At 51.6% G+C, this 16,909-nt stretch overlaps 1 protein-coding gene across 3 annotated transcripts in view; it reads right to left on the bottom strand.

Annotated features, from left to right (window-relative positions):
* Acot7 (acyl-CoA thioesterase 7) overlaps positions 1 to 16,909 on the bottom strand; it is a 91,282-nt gene that overhangs the window by 21,143 nt on the left and 53,230 nt on the right. For all 3 annotated transcript variants that reach the window (XM_021199866.1, XM_029539633.1, XM_021199865.2), the window contains exon 6: positions 13,765 to 13,851. In XM_021199866.1, the coding sequence (XP_021055525.1) occupies positions 13,765 to 13,851 (87 nt within the window). The remainder of the gene's footprint in view (positions 1 to 13,764; positions 13,852 to 16,909) is intronic.

The following is a 16,909-nucleotide window of genomic DNA, read 5'->3' as shown; positions in this document are numbered from 1 at the left end:
AGAGCCCACTTCTCTTAGCCAGAAGGTCTAGAGCCCACTTCTCTTACCCAGAAGGTCAAGAGCCCACTTCTCTTACCCAGAAGGTCAAGAGCCCACTTCTCTTAGCAAGAACAGGGGCACAGAGTCACAGAGCCCCCACCCTAGGTCTAAACATAGGACAAGAGACCCAGCCGTTGTCACCAGCTTCCTCCTGTGCAGGCGAAGGGGCTGTAGCTCTGCACTTTGGGTCTGAGCAGGGGTTGCACTGGGCTTGTTCTACGCAGAGTAAGACTTGGTACAGAAACAGACACTTGAGTTTGTCTGGGCCCACCATGGATCCACAGTCCTGCCATTGGCCTGGGAACCTGTGGAAGCTGAGAGTGGGCCAGGCTCAGCAGGGGAGGGACTGTAAGATTAAGTTCATAGCCTGGGATGTTCAAGAATCAAAACTGCAACAGGATCCTCCATGAGTCAACGCTCACAGGCTTGGAAAGACAGGGTTTAGACTTGAGCAACTATGGGAGCTCACCACAGTGGCTCAGGGCACAGGGTCAGGAGCTGGGTAGCCTGAAGTACAATTCCATGTCTGACCCCATGCTTCAGCCCCACAATCAAACCTTGTACATGCCCATGGATGACACAGGGCATGACTGGGTGAGCAAGTGACCCTGGCAATCTGTGCAGAGGAGGAGGCACCAGTGCAAGTCCAGGATGGCTGAGGAGCAAACAAGACGAGGTGAGGGGCCAGGGTTGCTGTAGCTCTATGGTGGGAAGCAAGGCCTGTTGTTGAAATCCACTTTCCTGTGGGTCTTTGCAGACTCAGGATTGGAGATGAACACACAAGGAGAGAAAAGTACGATGCCCCTGGAAGATTCAGGGAAGTTCGGGACAGCATGCACTCGGCTCAGAGGATCAGAAGACAATCAGCCCCTCACTCACATGGAAGCGTGGCCTGAGCCATGCTATCACACCCTGATTTGGCTGTGGCTTCACCGCAAATCTATGTGTGCACTCTGGAGAGGACAGAGAGTGTGTGTTCATAGGCTGAGTTCTAGGTAGATTTTCTCCATAAAGACTATCACACACTCAGACCATCCTCATACCATAGCAAGTCACAACAAAGTCCTTGGTGGTCAACAAAAGTTCCCTTGGCTCAGATGACTATCAATAGCATCGGCTGCAGAACACTGACACTGAATACCAAGAAAAGATGTGCCCAGAATCTAGACGTGTGTTTAGACCACATCTATTAGTCAGTCCAGTACAGAATGGCCACGAGGAGTGAAGGAGCGAGGCCGCTGGCCTCCAGACATGACACTCCTTCATGCTGAGTTCACAACACTGACTTCAGCACAGCTGCCCTCTTAGGACACAGACCTCAGGAAGCCCAACCTTCTGACAGGGATGAGCTGGCTGTTTTCCAGGGAAAGTATAAAAACGGACAAGATCAAGTCTGGCACTGGCAGACAAAAGAAAGGTGGACATATACCCAGAGATTCTGCAAAGCCAGCTGAGCTCAGAAAACTGGCAGGAGACTTACTGCTCCAGGGCCTCTGCCTAGGGGGTCAGTCCCCATAGACTCCTCTCAACAAATACAGACTGATGCTGAGCACCCCTGGAAAGCAACCCCAGCAGACAGGTGCATTGCTGTCTCTATCTGGCAAATTAGGGCCACAGGGAGCTTCGAGTCCCAGACACACAGCAGGAACTGGGTTCAGACCCTGCCCTGGGGGCTATTGAGGCCAAGCTCTGCTGTATTTCCAACTTGGTTGGCCAGATCAAGGGGGAAGTGGAACAGAGTGATGGCAGAGATTTCAAATCTTGGTGAGGGACAGGGAGGCAGGAAAATCACTGTGTGTCTAGAAGGTCATGGCCTGGAGCAACTCACTGGTCTCTAGATAGATTAGTGTGAGAGGGGATAATGAGGAGGGGAAAGAAGAGTTGGTGTAAAATCTACAACTTGCTGGGTGGTGGCACACACCTTACATCCCAGCAATCAGGAGGCAGAGGCAGGAGGATCTCTGTGAGTTCAAGGCCAGCCTGGTCTACAGAGTGAGTTCTAGAGCAGCCAGGGCTACAAAGAGACCCTGTCTTGAAAAGTCAAAGAGTACAATGGTAGAGGCTGACCTCGGACTGCATTTACTAAAAGCCAGCTAGCTGCCATCAGCTTCACCACAGGCTGATGCCTATAAAACGCTGACAGAGCTGGTGCACGAGGCTGGGGCCCCAGAAGACTTTGGAATAATCAAGCATGGCCCATATCTGGACTCCACAAGGTTCCCCAGAATGCAGTGGAACCTGCATCTGGAGCTGTACCTCAGTTTCCCTGATCCAGGACAGACTCTGGATCTTGATGCTCAAAAGATGGCTGCTGGACATGAATGCCCTGACAAGGAAAGACACTGACAGATCCCAAGGCAACTCAGGCAGGTGTCCACCTTGTTTGTGTTTTTGTTTTTTGTTTGTTTGTTTGTTTTTTGTTTTTTTTTTTTCAAGACAGGTTTCTCTATGTAGCCTTGGCTGTCCTGGAACTCACTCTGTAGACCAGGCTGGCCTCGAACTCAGAAATCTGCCTGCCTCTGCCTTCCATGTGCTGGGATTAAAGGCGTGCGCCACCACAGCCCGGCTTGTGTCCACCTTGTTAACTTGAAGCTGCCCGGAGGGGACCTAATCTTCCACACACTGCCCTGCACCTCAGGTTTCCTTCAGAATCTAGGCTCAATGACTTCCCATCTTTTGAATTCTGCATGGCAATGTGGAGACAGTGCTAAGATCTACTGACACCCTTCCCCCAACATGGCTCCAAGGAATGCGGGGGAGCACTTAGAGAGACAGACACACTGGAGATCTCTGCACGAGTCTCTTTGTTTTAGCTACTTTGTTTTTTTGATACAGGGCTTCTCTGTGTAGCCCTGGCTGTCCTGGAACTTGCTAGGTAGACCAGGCTGGCCTCAAACTCAGAGATCCCTCCAACCCTGCCTCCTGAGTGCTAAAATTAAAGGTATGTACCACCATGTTCAGCACAAAGTCACATTTCTCAGATAAGCTAGAGTCTTATAGTCTGGGGCATCCTGAGATGTCATGGCATCTTTCCTACCACCTCATCGCAAACTGCTTGGCTTCCTTTTTCCTTTATTTGTGTGTTTGCGTGTTCCTCTTCCACCCTGTGCATGGGGAACAAACTCAGGTCTTCAGGCTTGGCGGCTCTTGATTCTACTTTAATGTCACTAATTTCTCTTTAACAATGCCTACCACCCCCCCCCCACACACACACAACTTTAAATGTGTCCCTTCTTAACCCAAATTTGACAGGAAAAAAAAAACCCAAAACTTTTGTTTTTCTCACTCTCAGCTCTCTGTGTAAGCCTGGCTAAAAGCAGGCAGCGCTACTCTCACTGCAACTGAATGTTCTTCCTCTGCCTCATGGCTCAGGACAGTGACAAAATGCAGAAACCCTTTGCCACAACACAGCACACATGGCCTCCTGTCCAATCCCTTCTGAAGTCCATAAGCTTGGCTGGCTGATGCTGCTCATGTTTTACCAATGTTCTGGTCTGAGCTCCACCACAATCGGTTCTCAGCCTCCTCCCCAAAGTCTCCTAACTCCCCCCTGCCCCAGTGCTCAGCCATGACTGCACTACCCACCTCTGTGTTTGCACTGGCGTAGATGTAACCACAGCACCCAGGAAGGCAAACTGACCTCCCAGCCAGCCAGTGCTCTGCTTGCCCCACTACCCTCCGACTGAGCTCATCACAAACGATACAGAGTGGTTTTATTATAAACATTCAAGGGGCTGGAGAGAGGGCTCAGTGCCTATGAACTGCTGAGTGTGGTCTCCAGCATGCACATCAGTTGGTTCATACCACCTATGACTCTAAGTCCTAGGGCAATCTGACGCCTCTAGTCTTCACAGGCCTGCACTCATGTGCACAGACACACGTACGTGCGCGCACGCGCGCACACACACAGATACAGACACAGCTTCAGTCCAAGCCTTTCCCAGTAGAGAAGAGTTGCCTGCCTGGGTCTGAGCTGAGGCCTGCTTGCTTATGAGGGGGAGAAAGGAGAAGGAAGAGGACGACGATGGGCAGGACATACAGGAAGCAGACAGAAAGGAGAAGGGGCAGTGGGTGGGGAAGGTGCTCAGGCCCAAGTGCGTGTGTGCGTGCTGAGACGCTGAAGCCCTGAGTTCCATCCTAGCACCACAGAGACCAGGCTTGATGTCCCATCCTTCAGGAAGTGAAGGCAGGGGCCAGCCTCAGCTACAGAGCCACTCTGAGGTCATCATGGCTATGCATAAGCTCTTCCAGCACAGCCTTGGGAGGGCTCCATCGCAGCTGCCACAGCCTGCACCACATAAGGACATTGCAGACCCACCGTGGGGTGGAGAGCACAGTTTGCTGAACTGTATCAAAACAGAGAGGGCCGCTGCCACTCGACGCAGTCCAGGTGGATGCCATTCCCCAGAGGACCCCCGCCAGGCCACATCCCACCTTCCCTTTCCTGTCTGTTCACACAACTACCAAATGCCAAGTGTTCTCTAAAGTGCCTCTCCCAGGTGTTCACAGAAAGTCTCCTCACTTGCTTCCCATTCAGACATGGCTAGTACCAACACACACACACACACACACACACACACACACAAAACAATAAAAAAAAACCACCAACACCCACACACACAAAACAAGAAAAAAAAAAAACCACCAACACACACACAAAACAATTAAAAAAAAAAAATACCAACTTTGGCAAATTACACAGTCCACCGTGGGCTGTACTAGCCTCTCCAGATTGGCAGTTCAAAGACGACAACAAAATTGTAGCATTTGCTGTCTCTGGAGATGCATTCACTTCAGGAATTATGGGAAAGAAAAGGCTCAGGCTTGCCTGGCCACCAGCACGTACATAAACACCGGGGACTTGAGATATTTTTACATCTTAACATTTAACTGCTTAAAGATTTTTGTTTTGATTTTTCTTTAAGTATTGACAACATGCTGACTGGATTAAAAATAGTCTTAATTTTCTTTCCCAAGGCCTGCCTACAAATGCACAGCAGTGAGCAGCTCAAAGCTGAAGCCAGCGCCGCCTGCTCTGTGGGCGGGGATCCGAGATGCCCCCATTTCTATATTTAATCCCAACTGACGGAGTGTGGGTGCCAACCTCCTATATTAAGCAGATGATAGTAACTTCGTCTTACTTTATATATCCTACCCTTTGCCGATGACAAGAGGCTATTAAAGGATACAGGTGACTGAAAACACCCACATGACCCTGGCCCTCTGGGTCCTATTACCCAGCAGCACTGGGAAAGGATCAAGGAATCCCTGGCATGCAGTCTTAATTAAGGCAATTAATAGAGGTTATTTTTGTCAGTGAGTGTGCAGGCAAACACAAATTTCTACAGACAGAAAAAAAAATGTCAAAAGTGGGAACTTCAGGGAACAGACAGACAGTTCAGCAGGTAAAAACATTCTTGTCATTAAGGCAGACCTGTGGTAGAAGGAGAGAAGCATCTCTGGCAAGCTGTCCTCATTAACCACATTCTCTGTGTGTGTGTGTGTGTGTGTGTGCACGCACGAGTGTGTGCATAAGTGCACGTGTGTGTGCAAGTGCGTGCATGAGTGCATGTGTGTGTGCGTGTGCACACGCACGAGTGTGTGCATAAGTGTGTGTGTGTGTGTGTGTGTGTGTGTCCAGAGTATCAGAGCATGATGACGTGGGCAGTCACTCCAAGAAAACCTAGAAATAAATCTGCGGAATGCTGCTCAACAATCCACATGGCAGAGGAGAGGCAGTAGGGCGCAGTTGTCACCCTGTGTCTTGGGGATTTAGTAGAAAGGACAGCACTATAAATCTAGGCCCAGCCCTCGAGCAGACATGGGCCAGGGGTAGGGGCAGTTACTATTTATGCGATGCACTGGCCACTCTGGACAGGACAGAGTTGCTAGCCGCTGTCTTCCTGCTCACCCTCATGAATACACACAGCACAGGCCTGCAGCAGACACGTGCCCCAGCAGGGAGTGGGGGGTGGTCAGTTGTCTGGGGTGACAGTGAGGCGCAGGGGCTAGGGCTGGCACCTGTTCTCCCCTGGGCCTTGGCACACCAGCAATCTGAGCTCTGCAGGGGTGGCAGGCAGGCCACTTGGCCGCAGGAGGATGGACCTAGAGATATAAATGGTCAAGTCAGGTCCCAAGCAGAGTGTGGCTCCTGTTTGAAGGGTGGTGGCTGGTATGTTGGGAAGGTGTGTGGAGAAGTGGGGCAATCAACAAGAGGCCAGTGTAGTCAATGGCCAGGTTTGGAGCAGGAGGAAATAAGGTCCATGTGCTCAGACTTCACCATGAGACAGTAGAGCCAGAAGGACGGGTCAAGAGGAAAGGTGAAGGCTTTCTGGGATGGCTCTGGGTCAGGGCCATCTGCCGGAATGCTGACCAGACCCCGGGGACAGAGACTGTTAGGAAGTGACAAAGCTGAGGCCAGAGTCCAGGGGAGAGGACGGGGCTGGAGATGGCCTCAGATGAGTGCAGGGTCAGAGAAAGGGGGCAGCACAGGGCAGTAACAACGAGGCTCTGTGGCCCGAAGCAGACGGGGCAGCATGGAGAACAGCATGGAGACTGGAAGGGCGGGGGAGGTTTGCAGAGGCAAAAGCAGAAGCATGACGTAAGATACTGTTCAGTCGCAGGCAAGAGAGAACTGTCTGCGGTAGGTTTAAGAGAGGAGGGGGTCCCAGAGGCTGGCACAGTCCTCTGTGACGTCACAAGCTTGTGAGAAGGCAGATGTCCCCAGTGCTAGGGAGAAGGCCGACTCCGCTGCTGTCCTTGGGGCCACGTCCACCTAGACAGTTTCACAAGTGCAGCATCTGCCACCTGGCTCACAAAGGCCTCCTCAGTGACTACCTATGACCCTTCTCCACGAGCAAGCCAACAGCAGAGCCAAGGACTTGAAACCACTCTGGGAATGTCAGAATTACCCTCTACTCCCATGGACCATGAGAGACAAGACTTGAGACAGTATAGGATGGAAACTGACCAGGCCCTGACCACAAGCCCCACAACAGTACCATGCCGCAGAGGCTGGTCACTGTCACTCCCTTTCCTGGCCCTGGCTGAGACCACTCTGTGTGTGATCTGAGGCATAGGTCGAAGCCCGGCCTGGTGGTGGAAGCAGAATCAACCAAGTCCAGGGCTGGAGGATGCCGTCCATGCCAAGCATCAGAGCAGCTGCAGCAGAACAGTCGCCGAAGCCACAGCAGAGGGTCGGCCAGGTACGCACCAGAGAGGAGGATCAGCTCTCCACACAGGGTGGGCACAGGCACCAAACCAGGATGGCTTGAGTGGGGGCAGTACAAGACAGTGGGCAGGGGGACAAACTTGGGTGTAATACTAACAGTATGTCACTCTAGGGGGAACACAAGGACTCAGGAGCCAGAGAGAGAGAGGTGGGAAAGAAGCCCTCTGCCCAGGCCCACCCTCTGACACAGAGGTGGGAAAAAGCCCCCCCAAGCCCACCCTCCTCTTTTCTGTGGGTGGATTCTGTTATTCTCTTCTCAGTACCAACACATTGGTATTTTTAATTTTTCCTTTTAAGTCGCACAGGCTCAAAGCCACCCACTTCCCCTCTGAGAACATCTCCGGCCTCTCCGTGGCTCTGTGGCTGGCGCAGCGGCTCCTTCTCCTTACTTTCTGGCACGGGCGTCATGCAGACTTTACTTCTCCAGGCCCAGCCTGGCTTTCAGGCAGCAGCGCTCTCGTCAAGGATGCTCGGGCGTTATGGAACCTGTTTCAGGTCTCTTTTATCCAAAATTCTCTCTTTATAGTCAAAAAGATCAAGTGATCACATTGCATAAATGCCCCTTGGAACAGACAAATGTTCAACTGTGTCCATAACAGAGGAAACAATATAAACTGAACAGTGTTGTGTAGAGTGAAACACACTCGTAGTTCCAACAACTTTGGAGGCTCAGACAGAAGGATCACTTGTGCCCAGGAGGTCAAAGGGAGCAAGGGCCATCTCTAAGTAGGGCACCAGATAGCTCTGCAGGTAACTATGCTTGCCACCAAAGCCGATGGCCTGAGTTGGATCCTCAGAACCCACACAGTGGAAGGAAGAACCAACTCATACAGCTGTCTCCTCTGACCTCCACAGGCACAGGTTCTTTCTGTAGTGCTCCACTCTTCCCACCCAGAAGTAGGAAAGTGAGTGAGTGAGTGTGTGTGTGTGTAAGTGAGTGTGTGAGTGTGTGAGTGAATGAGTGAGTGTTTAAGAGTGAACGAGTGAGTGTGAGTGGATGAGTGAGTGTGTACATGAGTGTGAGTATGTGAGTGCGTGAATGAGTATGTGTGTGAGTAAATGAGTGAGTGTGTGAGTGAGTGAGTGAGTGAATGAATGAGTGATGAACTACAGATAGGGCCTCAGGGCTGCAGCAGAGTCACAGCACTCTTCAGAAACTAAGGGCAAGACCGAGAGGACTGCTCAGCAGGTAAAGACAGGGCACACAAACCTGGCGACCTGAGCTCCGCCCCCACAGGGAGAGAAGCAGCTCAGCCAGGTTGTGTCAGACTGCCCCGCCCTCCTCCTCACACACACACACACACACACACACACACACACACACACACACGAACTGCCCCTCCTTCTCTCTCACACACAGACACACACACAAACTGCCCTGCCTCCTCCTCTCACACACACATGAACAACACACTTAACTTAAACTGAGGAAGCTGTTGCGACAGACAGCCATTCCAAGTGTGTTTCCCTCAGTACCCAGAATCCTCAGCAGCAGCCAGGGCACCTTAGGAAGTGCCAGTCTAGGCACCAGCTCCTCTCAGCAGCACTGTACCCTGCAGGAGGCCAGGGCCCTCTTTTTCTGAGGCAGGGTCTCACTCACCCATCAACCGCTGTCTTGTCAGCATCCTGAGAAGTGTGGTTGCAGTTAGAGCACAAGCCAGCACACTGCCCTCACACCAGGAACACTGTCACACACCAGACAAGATGACCGCCTTGTCCCTGTTTCCTCCAAGTGTGTCCCTTCCCACCTAGTGCCTCAGTATTTCTCAGACTCCTTTCCCATGAGGCCCTGGGTGTGTCTCAGCAGAGCCAGACTCTTCAAACCGGATCCAAACAAGATAAGCTCCCCCTAAAGCAGGGCCCAGCACCTGCCCTCCACAGCGCTTGTCCTCTCAGGACCCGGAAAGTACACTGCATCAACTACGGCCACGGCTCATCCAGACAGCGAGGCATCACTGAACTGGTGCTGGGTGCCACTGAGCATCTGCAAAGGAGCTGCCACTGTCCCCAGCGCATCCTCTCTTGGGTCCCTAGGCACCCTCAGGAAGTTATTAGCGGAGGGTCAGAGTCAGCATGGGAGTGAGCGTCTCCTCCTGATAGCACAGGAACAGGCGGCTCTTTACTCTCAGCTACACAGCCTGTTCGACTGGAGACTGCCACCCAGACCACCCAGACAGCTTACCCACAACCAGCTGTCTGGCTGGACCCAGCAGGCCCAAGGACACAGCTGCATTCCTCAGAAAACACAACGCTCAGCCCTACAGGTGCAGGCAGAGGAGTGTGGCTTGGCTCCGCACACACAAACTCAAACGACCACGAGGCAGAGACAGCAAGGCTGCTCCACAAAATGAGCATGGCACCTAGTAAGACAGAGACACAGGAAGGGGAGCAAGCACCTTGAGGTCCCAGCACCTGGCAGGTCAGAGCCCAACAGGCACAGCGGGGCTCTTCACCACAGTGCACGCTCAGAGGTGCTCCAGAGCAGTGTGGACACCCCATGCCCATGGAACCCGACAGCAATGCAGGTTCTCAGGCCCCACCCTTGCTGGCCACTGGTGAGGACTGGCCCAGCTTTCAGCAGCGCTTGTCCACTGTGACTACGACAGGCAACAGGACAATGCTGGGGTCGATGGAGAACCCCATGCAGATGGGGGGGGGGGAGGGGAAGGGGGAGGGAGAGCCTGAATAAACAGTGAGGGCCTCATTAGCAGCCAGCAGAGGCAAGGCTCCAATGTGTACAGGTAAGGGAATCCAGCCCTTACAGCTCCTACCTAAAACCAGTGGAAGCTATGGAACAAAGCTCTGTGCAGAGAAGGACTCCCTAAAGTATGCAAAACTCACAACATTTTTCTCCACCCCACCCCACCCCACCCCACAACAGAGAATATGCCTGCAAATGAGTTTGCCCTTAACAAAGTGACAGGTATCACATGACACCCAGGGGGCTATGGCCTTGTGAGTCTGCCCCAGCCAACTTTTACCAAGCTGTCACTTCGGCCCTGGCCACTCATGGCCACAGGGACCCGTGTAGAAGCTACTGCTGTTTGGGGCTTTCATCCAGCAGATCTCCACCCTGGTACATCTGCTACCTGCTGTAGGGAGCCACTGGAGGATAGAACCCACCTAGGCACACAGAGAAAGCCCAACTCCAGGAGTCAGGCATCCAACCCAGGTGAGAGGCACAGGGGCCCACAGAGAGCACCCTCAATGGTGGAGTCTGCAGGGACGCCAGACTGCCAGGCAACTGTGAGTGCTGTGGAACACCTTACCCAGAAGGCAACTGTGATCCTTTCCTGAGATCACAGCCTGATCTTATATGTTAGGATGGCGAGACACCCCTGAAGTTTAGAGGCACAGAAGTAGTATTTAAAGTAGCTACAAGAGGAGGGAGAGGAAGGGACAAGAGGTAGAGACATTTTGTCATGCTGTAAGCTCAAAATAATGATCTTCAAAAAATAAAGCATCAACAAAGAGGCTAGAGCCTTGGGAGTGGAGCTGACAGTTCCTCCAGGGTCCACGGCGACAGGTCCTACCTCACCTGTACTCTGATGCCAATACCTGTCAATCACCCCGGGGAGCTACGATGCAAGCGGGAGGGGGCGGGTGAAAGACAGAAAGGAAATGAATGGGTTTTCCATACCAGCGGCTCAACTCTGAGAGTTCCCTCTTGGAGAGAAAAATCGGCCATCTCCAACCAGAAAGGTTCCCTTCGCACCTTCCACAGCCCTGTCATCAGCAGGCCAAGCCCAGCAGCTGAACGGCCCAGTCAGCACCTTTCCAAAGTACTGCCGCACAGAACCAGGGACTGGAGCAATGGTCACACTTGTTCAGGCTCCCCACCCCCACTCCAGTGTGACTGACCGGCAGCTCCTGCCTTGCGGTTTGCTTAAGACTGACTCAAGTGACTTAGATGCCCGCTGACAATGCTCTACAGGGAAGCACAGTGGAGCAGTAGCGGCTGGTGTTATTTCTCACCCGCTTCTGGTGAACCAACAGGCACTCAGGAGATGCTGGGGTCTGTAAAAATTAGGCATATTTATAAATCACGCACGAAATGGAACTCCTAAGTACAGGGCATTAAGCACCATACAGCCACTGTAAACGTTTCCTACTCACACAGTAAAAACAGAGCCTAGAGCATAGCGCAGATTACACTCTGTGAACAAGTGCGGCCTCTCAAGGGCTTTCCAGGAACTCTTCACTCCTTCACCTCACCCTTGCTGATGCCTCTCACAGGCAAAGCCAAGAGAACACACTCAGGATGTGACCTCTCACCAAGAAGACAGTAAGATGGGCCTGCGAGTTGTAGTGGAAAACTCTTATATGCAATCCAAACAAGCCTACGCTGCAGCACAGAGCTTCGCTGTCACAGAACGGAGCTACGAGAAGCTGGAGAAGCCTGGGCTGGGGGTGGCTGTGCTCAGAGGACAAGAAGGGCTGCTGTCGGGCTGGTGAGATGGCTCAGCGGGTAAGAGCAACCGACTGCTCTCCCGAAGGTCCGGAGTTCAAATCCCAGCAACCACATGGTGGCTATTACCATCCGTAACAAGATCTGACTCCCTCTTCTGGAGTGTCTGAAGACAGCTACAGTGTACTTACATATAATAAATAAATAAATCTTAAAAAAAAAAAAAAAAAAAAAAAAAAGAAGGGCTGCTGTCTACCTGGGATTTGAGGCCAGTGAGGTAGGGATGTGGGGACACTGGCAAGGACACAGTTGCTCTCAGGGTGGAGAGAGAGACTGTCACGGGCCTGGAAAGTACTGCTCACTATAAAGTAGAACTAACTTCCCTGGGTGGGACCTATGTCAATCAAAAGAGCATGCAGACTGCACTCAGTGAACCAGGCAAACAATCATGATGTTGAAAGCAGAACCATGGGCTGGAGAGATGGCTCAGCAGTTAAGAGCACTGACTACTTTACCAGAGGCCATGAGTTCAAATCCCAGCAACCACATGGTAGCTGACAACCATCTGTAATGAGAAACAAAAAAACCTATGGGCTGGAGCAAGTGCCAGAGCAAGAAGAAGAAGAAGGGAGGGCGGGGCAAAAATAAAAAATAAAAAAAGAAGGGAAGGGAAAAAAAAGAAAGAGAGGGAAGGGAGGAGGGAGGGAGGGAGGGAAGAAGGAAGGAAGGAAGGAAGGAAGGAAGGAAGGAAGGAAGGAAGGAAGGAAGGAAGGAAGGAAGGAAACCGAACCACACAAAAGGGAACTGGTTAAATAGAAACAAGCCTTAAACCCCTCTCAAGAGTGACAGAGCCCAGGGCCTGATGCTCTTCATCTCAAAAGCAAGCTGTGCCTCGCTGTGTAGGTGCTGCATCCAAGACAAAGAGAAAATCCCCATTCTTGAGGAATCCTGGTAGAAACACCGGCATCAACAGAGAAGACGCCTGAGCTGGGGGTAAAATGAAAGGGAGCCGCCGCCGCCGCCGACAGAGGAGTAAGCGGGAAATGGGACCCAGCTCAGGTGGGAAGTCACCACAGCCACCTCCTGACTTGTGCTGTCCTCTGCAGCACTCCACTGCCTTTGCTGGCACTTTTCTTTATCAGATCCATTTATGGCTGTTCTGGAGCCAGGATCTCGATGCTGCCAGGCAGCCTCGAGTAATTCTCCCATCTCAGCATCTTGAGGTCCTGGGAATCCAAGTAGTTCAACATGCTTGTAAAACAAACACCTTCTGAGTCATCTCTCCAACCCTTGACTTCATTTTTTAAAAAGATTTATTTATTTTAAGTATATGAGCGTTCTACCTGCATGCCAAAAGAGGGCATCAGATCCCACTGCAGATGGTTGTGAGCCACTGTGCTGCTGCTGGGAATTGAACTCAGGACCTCTGGAAGAGTAGTCAGTGCTCTTAACCACTGAGCCATCTCTCCAGCCCCCCCTTGACTCATTTTTAAAGTTTACTTTATTCTCTTCCAGAATGACAATATTCATTTGAGTAACTGATGTGTTCCTTATAGTTATCTTACATCACAAAGAAACGATCAGACATTATTAAAGAAAAGAGTGTCCTCCATGGGCCAATGGCCAAGTCCTCTGCGTTACAGTAGGGTCCTGGCCAAGACGTTTAAGGCCTATGCTATTAGAGGCAAGATCTTCAATAACTCAAAACAGTAAAGGTAATGGTTATCTGGAAGAACATCTTAAAATAGGAGTCGACAGTGGGTTACAGGGTGTTCCTTCTCCTGAGCGACACCTGCCAGCCGGGACCCCGGGTTCAGTGTGACCCTCTGATAGAAAGTCCTCATCCATCCAACTTTCATTTCCAGCTTAAAAACAGACACCAATGGTATTTCAGTAATTTCTTATGCAACCTCTTAAAAGTTTAAATTTATACTTCACCAGACATGAAAGTCTAAACTAGGTCAGTAAGCAGCATGGCCTCCTGGGGATGCCAGGGCAGGCCAGGGAAGATGGCAGGAAAACAGCCTCCTGGGGATGCCAGGGCAGGCAAGTGACGAGGCAGTGGCTAGAGCACCTTTATCCCTACCTCCGTGCACGAAGCCATGAAGGGTGCAGTCCGAGGGCCCCACCAGGTGGATCAGGCTGGACTGGCTGTAGCTCACCGTGTTCGGCTCTAGAAAGCACGAGAGAGAGAGAGATCAGTTGTCACACAGCCCAACAGTAGCAAGGCCACCATTGCCCAGAATTGTGCGTCATCAGAAGTGTCTAAGTGCAGGGTCACTTAGACAGGTTTCTCTGAAGAGAACAGAAGCCTCAGCAGTACTGAGCAGCCCCTATCAGAGTCCCAGTGCACTCTGGGTACAGTGTGCCCACTAGACCCTGTCCATGGCGGTCATTATGTCCCTTGGCTGGAAGGTTCCAGGGTTATCTGTGGTCCTCCACTGGATGTCATCGTCCCGCTAACTTTCCTTTCCCACAACACAAAAGCAACAGCGATGTTTCTGTACTTCCTGAATTGGCCCAGGGAGTCTCAGGCTTGATGGGGGTCTGGGCTGACCACCCCCTCTGTGTGTCTCTGTCAGTACAAACCTTCCAAGAATGGGAGACTCCTCGGCAGAGCTCCAGTCACTCACAGCTGTCTGGTTTCACTTCTAACACAGGACACACATTCTGTCCCTGAAGGCAGCCAGCACGGCTCCAGGCTCCCTCTCCTCAGCAGGTATAGACAGAGCCACCGGTGTGATCCAGTCCAGTGTGCACATACACCCTGCCAAAAGCTTTGCTTCTGGATTACCCCTCATCCACTCCATGCTGGGTCAGCGCGAGGTACCTACTCTCGCCTTGGTTGTTGAAGGAACTGCTGGGCCAGGGCCAAGCAATAGACATGTCTGGCCTTAGACGGTATTCCTTGGCAGCAAAAAGGTGGTGGTATAAGGGATGGCCTTGACCCAGAGACCTGGGGTCTCCTGAGTGTCAGTTGTCACCTGAGACTTGAATGGTCCTTCCTGTTTTGGGGTGGATGTGTACATCCACAATTCCTATGTTCTCATAACATAACACTACACAGAGATGGAGCTTTAAAGACGTGATTAAGTTAGAACAAAGTTAGTAAGGTGTAACCCGATCAAAACCGCCAGCATCCTCGTAAGAGGGTAGGAAAGGGCCGCCATCTGACAAGATGGAGAGGCCAACACCCAAGCTACGACTCCACTGCTAACAGCAGCCGAGACTTCGGCTCCAGAAGAGAGACACGGTCTCTGATGGCTTCCCACTAGGCTGGGTCCTGTACAGCTTAAGGGAGCAAACACATACCACATAAACTTCAAACTAAAGCCAGGTACCCAAAGCTACCAGGCATCAAGAAAGCCAGAAAGCCAGAAAGCCAGAGGCTCTGGGCTTCAACTCTATAAACTCAGAAGCGTCTGCCCCGAGACAGCTCAGGACTCTCCCACAGGGAGCCTAGGGCGCTGGAATCACAGCAGCTGGGAACCTGGAGACAGCACCAGACCCACTCTGAGAGGCAGTCTTAGTTTTGGCATGGTGTCTTATCTTTTTTTTTTTTTTAAATAAAAGTTTATTTATTATATATACATTGTAGCTGTCTTCAGACACTCCAGAAGACAGCGCCAGATCTCAGATCTCGTTACGGATGGTTGTGAGCCACCATGTGGTTGCTGGGATTTGAACTCAGGACCTTTGGAAGAGCAGACGGGTGCTCTTACCTGCTGAGCCATCTCACCAGCCCAATGGTGTCTTATCTTAAGGCTCTCTAGAGAGCTACAATACTGGCCACCATGTGGGACAAGTGAGGGCTCTTAACTCCTGCATTTGCCACCAACAAAGGCAAAGAGCCCTGAAACGGCCCCAATGGCCAGTAGATGGGAGTTAGCTGAGGTGACCTGTGACTGTGACCAGTTGGAAGACCATCTCACCTATCTCCTGCCTCTTCAGTGTCACCCCCAGGAGCTAGGGTTAGCCAGATGACTCCGGGCTCAGGCCACCTTCTTCACCCCTGGAAAGGTACCTGGGACACTAAACTGAACTCTATGAAGACCAGGACCCTGGCTGTCCAGGGCTCCTCTGACCTCACAGCTCTGGCTTCTGGTTTCCCTTGGAAGTGGAAGATGAGCAGCGAAGCCCACAGAGGGGAGCCCTCTGCTGAGAGGGATGAGCATCTCTCACCATGTGCCTGGGAGGCCGGGTGGACAGTAAAGCCCCCAAGTCCCTCACACCCCAGGGGCCAGAAGAGCCCTGAGTACTGAGCATCCCTCTGGCCTGTCACTGAGCAGGCCACCGCAAAGAGGCCAGGATAGCAAACATTTCACTCGGCTGCCTTAGAGCGGCATGACCGTGAGTCCTCTGGAGCTCGACTGGGCGCTCACGACTTCCAATCTGGCCGCTCTCAGGGCTGCCTTGCCAGCTAAGAGACCTGTGAGTGCTCAGAAGAGTGCTTTGCCAACATCAGACCTGGTGCTTCAGGATAGCTTGGCGGCAGCATGTTTGCCCGGCCTGCTTACGCTTGCCCAGCCTGCTCAAGCCTTGGGTTTGATTCCTTAACACACTTAAAAACAAACAATTGAAAATTGTATGCAAAAATCTTTCCTACACAATCAGCTCAATGTAAAGATCCTTGCATTCAACTTCAATGACCTGAGTTCAATTCCTAGATCATGTAGAAAGGATATCCTGTGTCTGTATGGCTATGGCATCTGTCAATAATAAACTTGATGGCCTATGGCTTAGGCAGGAAACAGGAGGTGGGACATCCGGGGAAGCAGAAAGGATCCTGGGATAGTGCCAGGTGAGGGACACTTTCCAGAGAAAAGGCAGATGCATCGTAAGTACCTGAGCACAGGCAACCAGCCATGCAGCAGAATGGAGATTAAAATGAATGGATTAAGCTATGATCTAGTCAGAGAAGAACCTAGCTATATGGTCAAAGTATTTGTAAATATATTTTGAGCCTAAGTCTTATTTCTAGGAGCATGGGACGGGGAGGGAGACCAGGACCGAGCTTCTAACAATCCGCTTGGTAGAAAGAGACCCGACTCTCACAGGTCGTAGTCTGACTTCTATAGGCATGCAATAGCACGCCTGTGTCTACCCCCCGTGCACGAGTGCGCACACACACGCGAACACACACACTAAATTCTTTTACAGAAATGTTCTCACACTGACTGTATTTTATGCCTAGGTCTCACCATGTGCACTGGCCAGGCTGGAATTCACTA

The sequence above is a fragment of the Mus pahari genome, chromosome 6 (assembly GCF_900095145.1).
Source record: "Mus pahari chromosome 6, PAHARI_EIJ_v1.1, whole genome shotgun sequence".
Lineage (NCBI taxonomy): Eukaryota > Metazoa > Chordata > Mammalia > Rodentia > Muridae > Mus > Mus pahari.
Note: the sequence above shows the minus strand (reverse complement) of the source record. Positions and strands in the feature narration are given on the sequence as shown.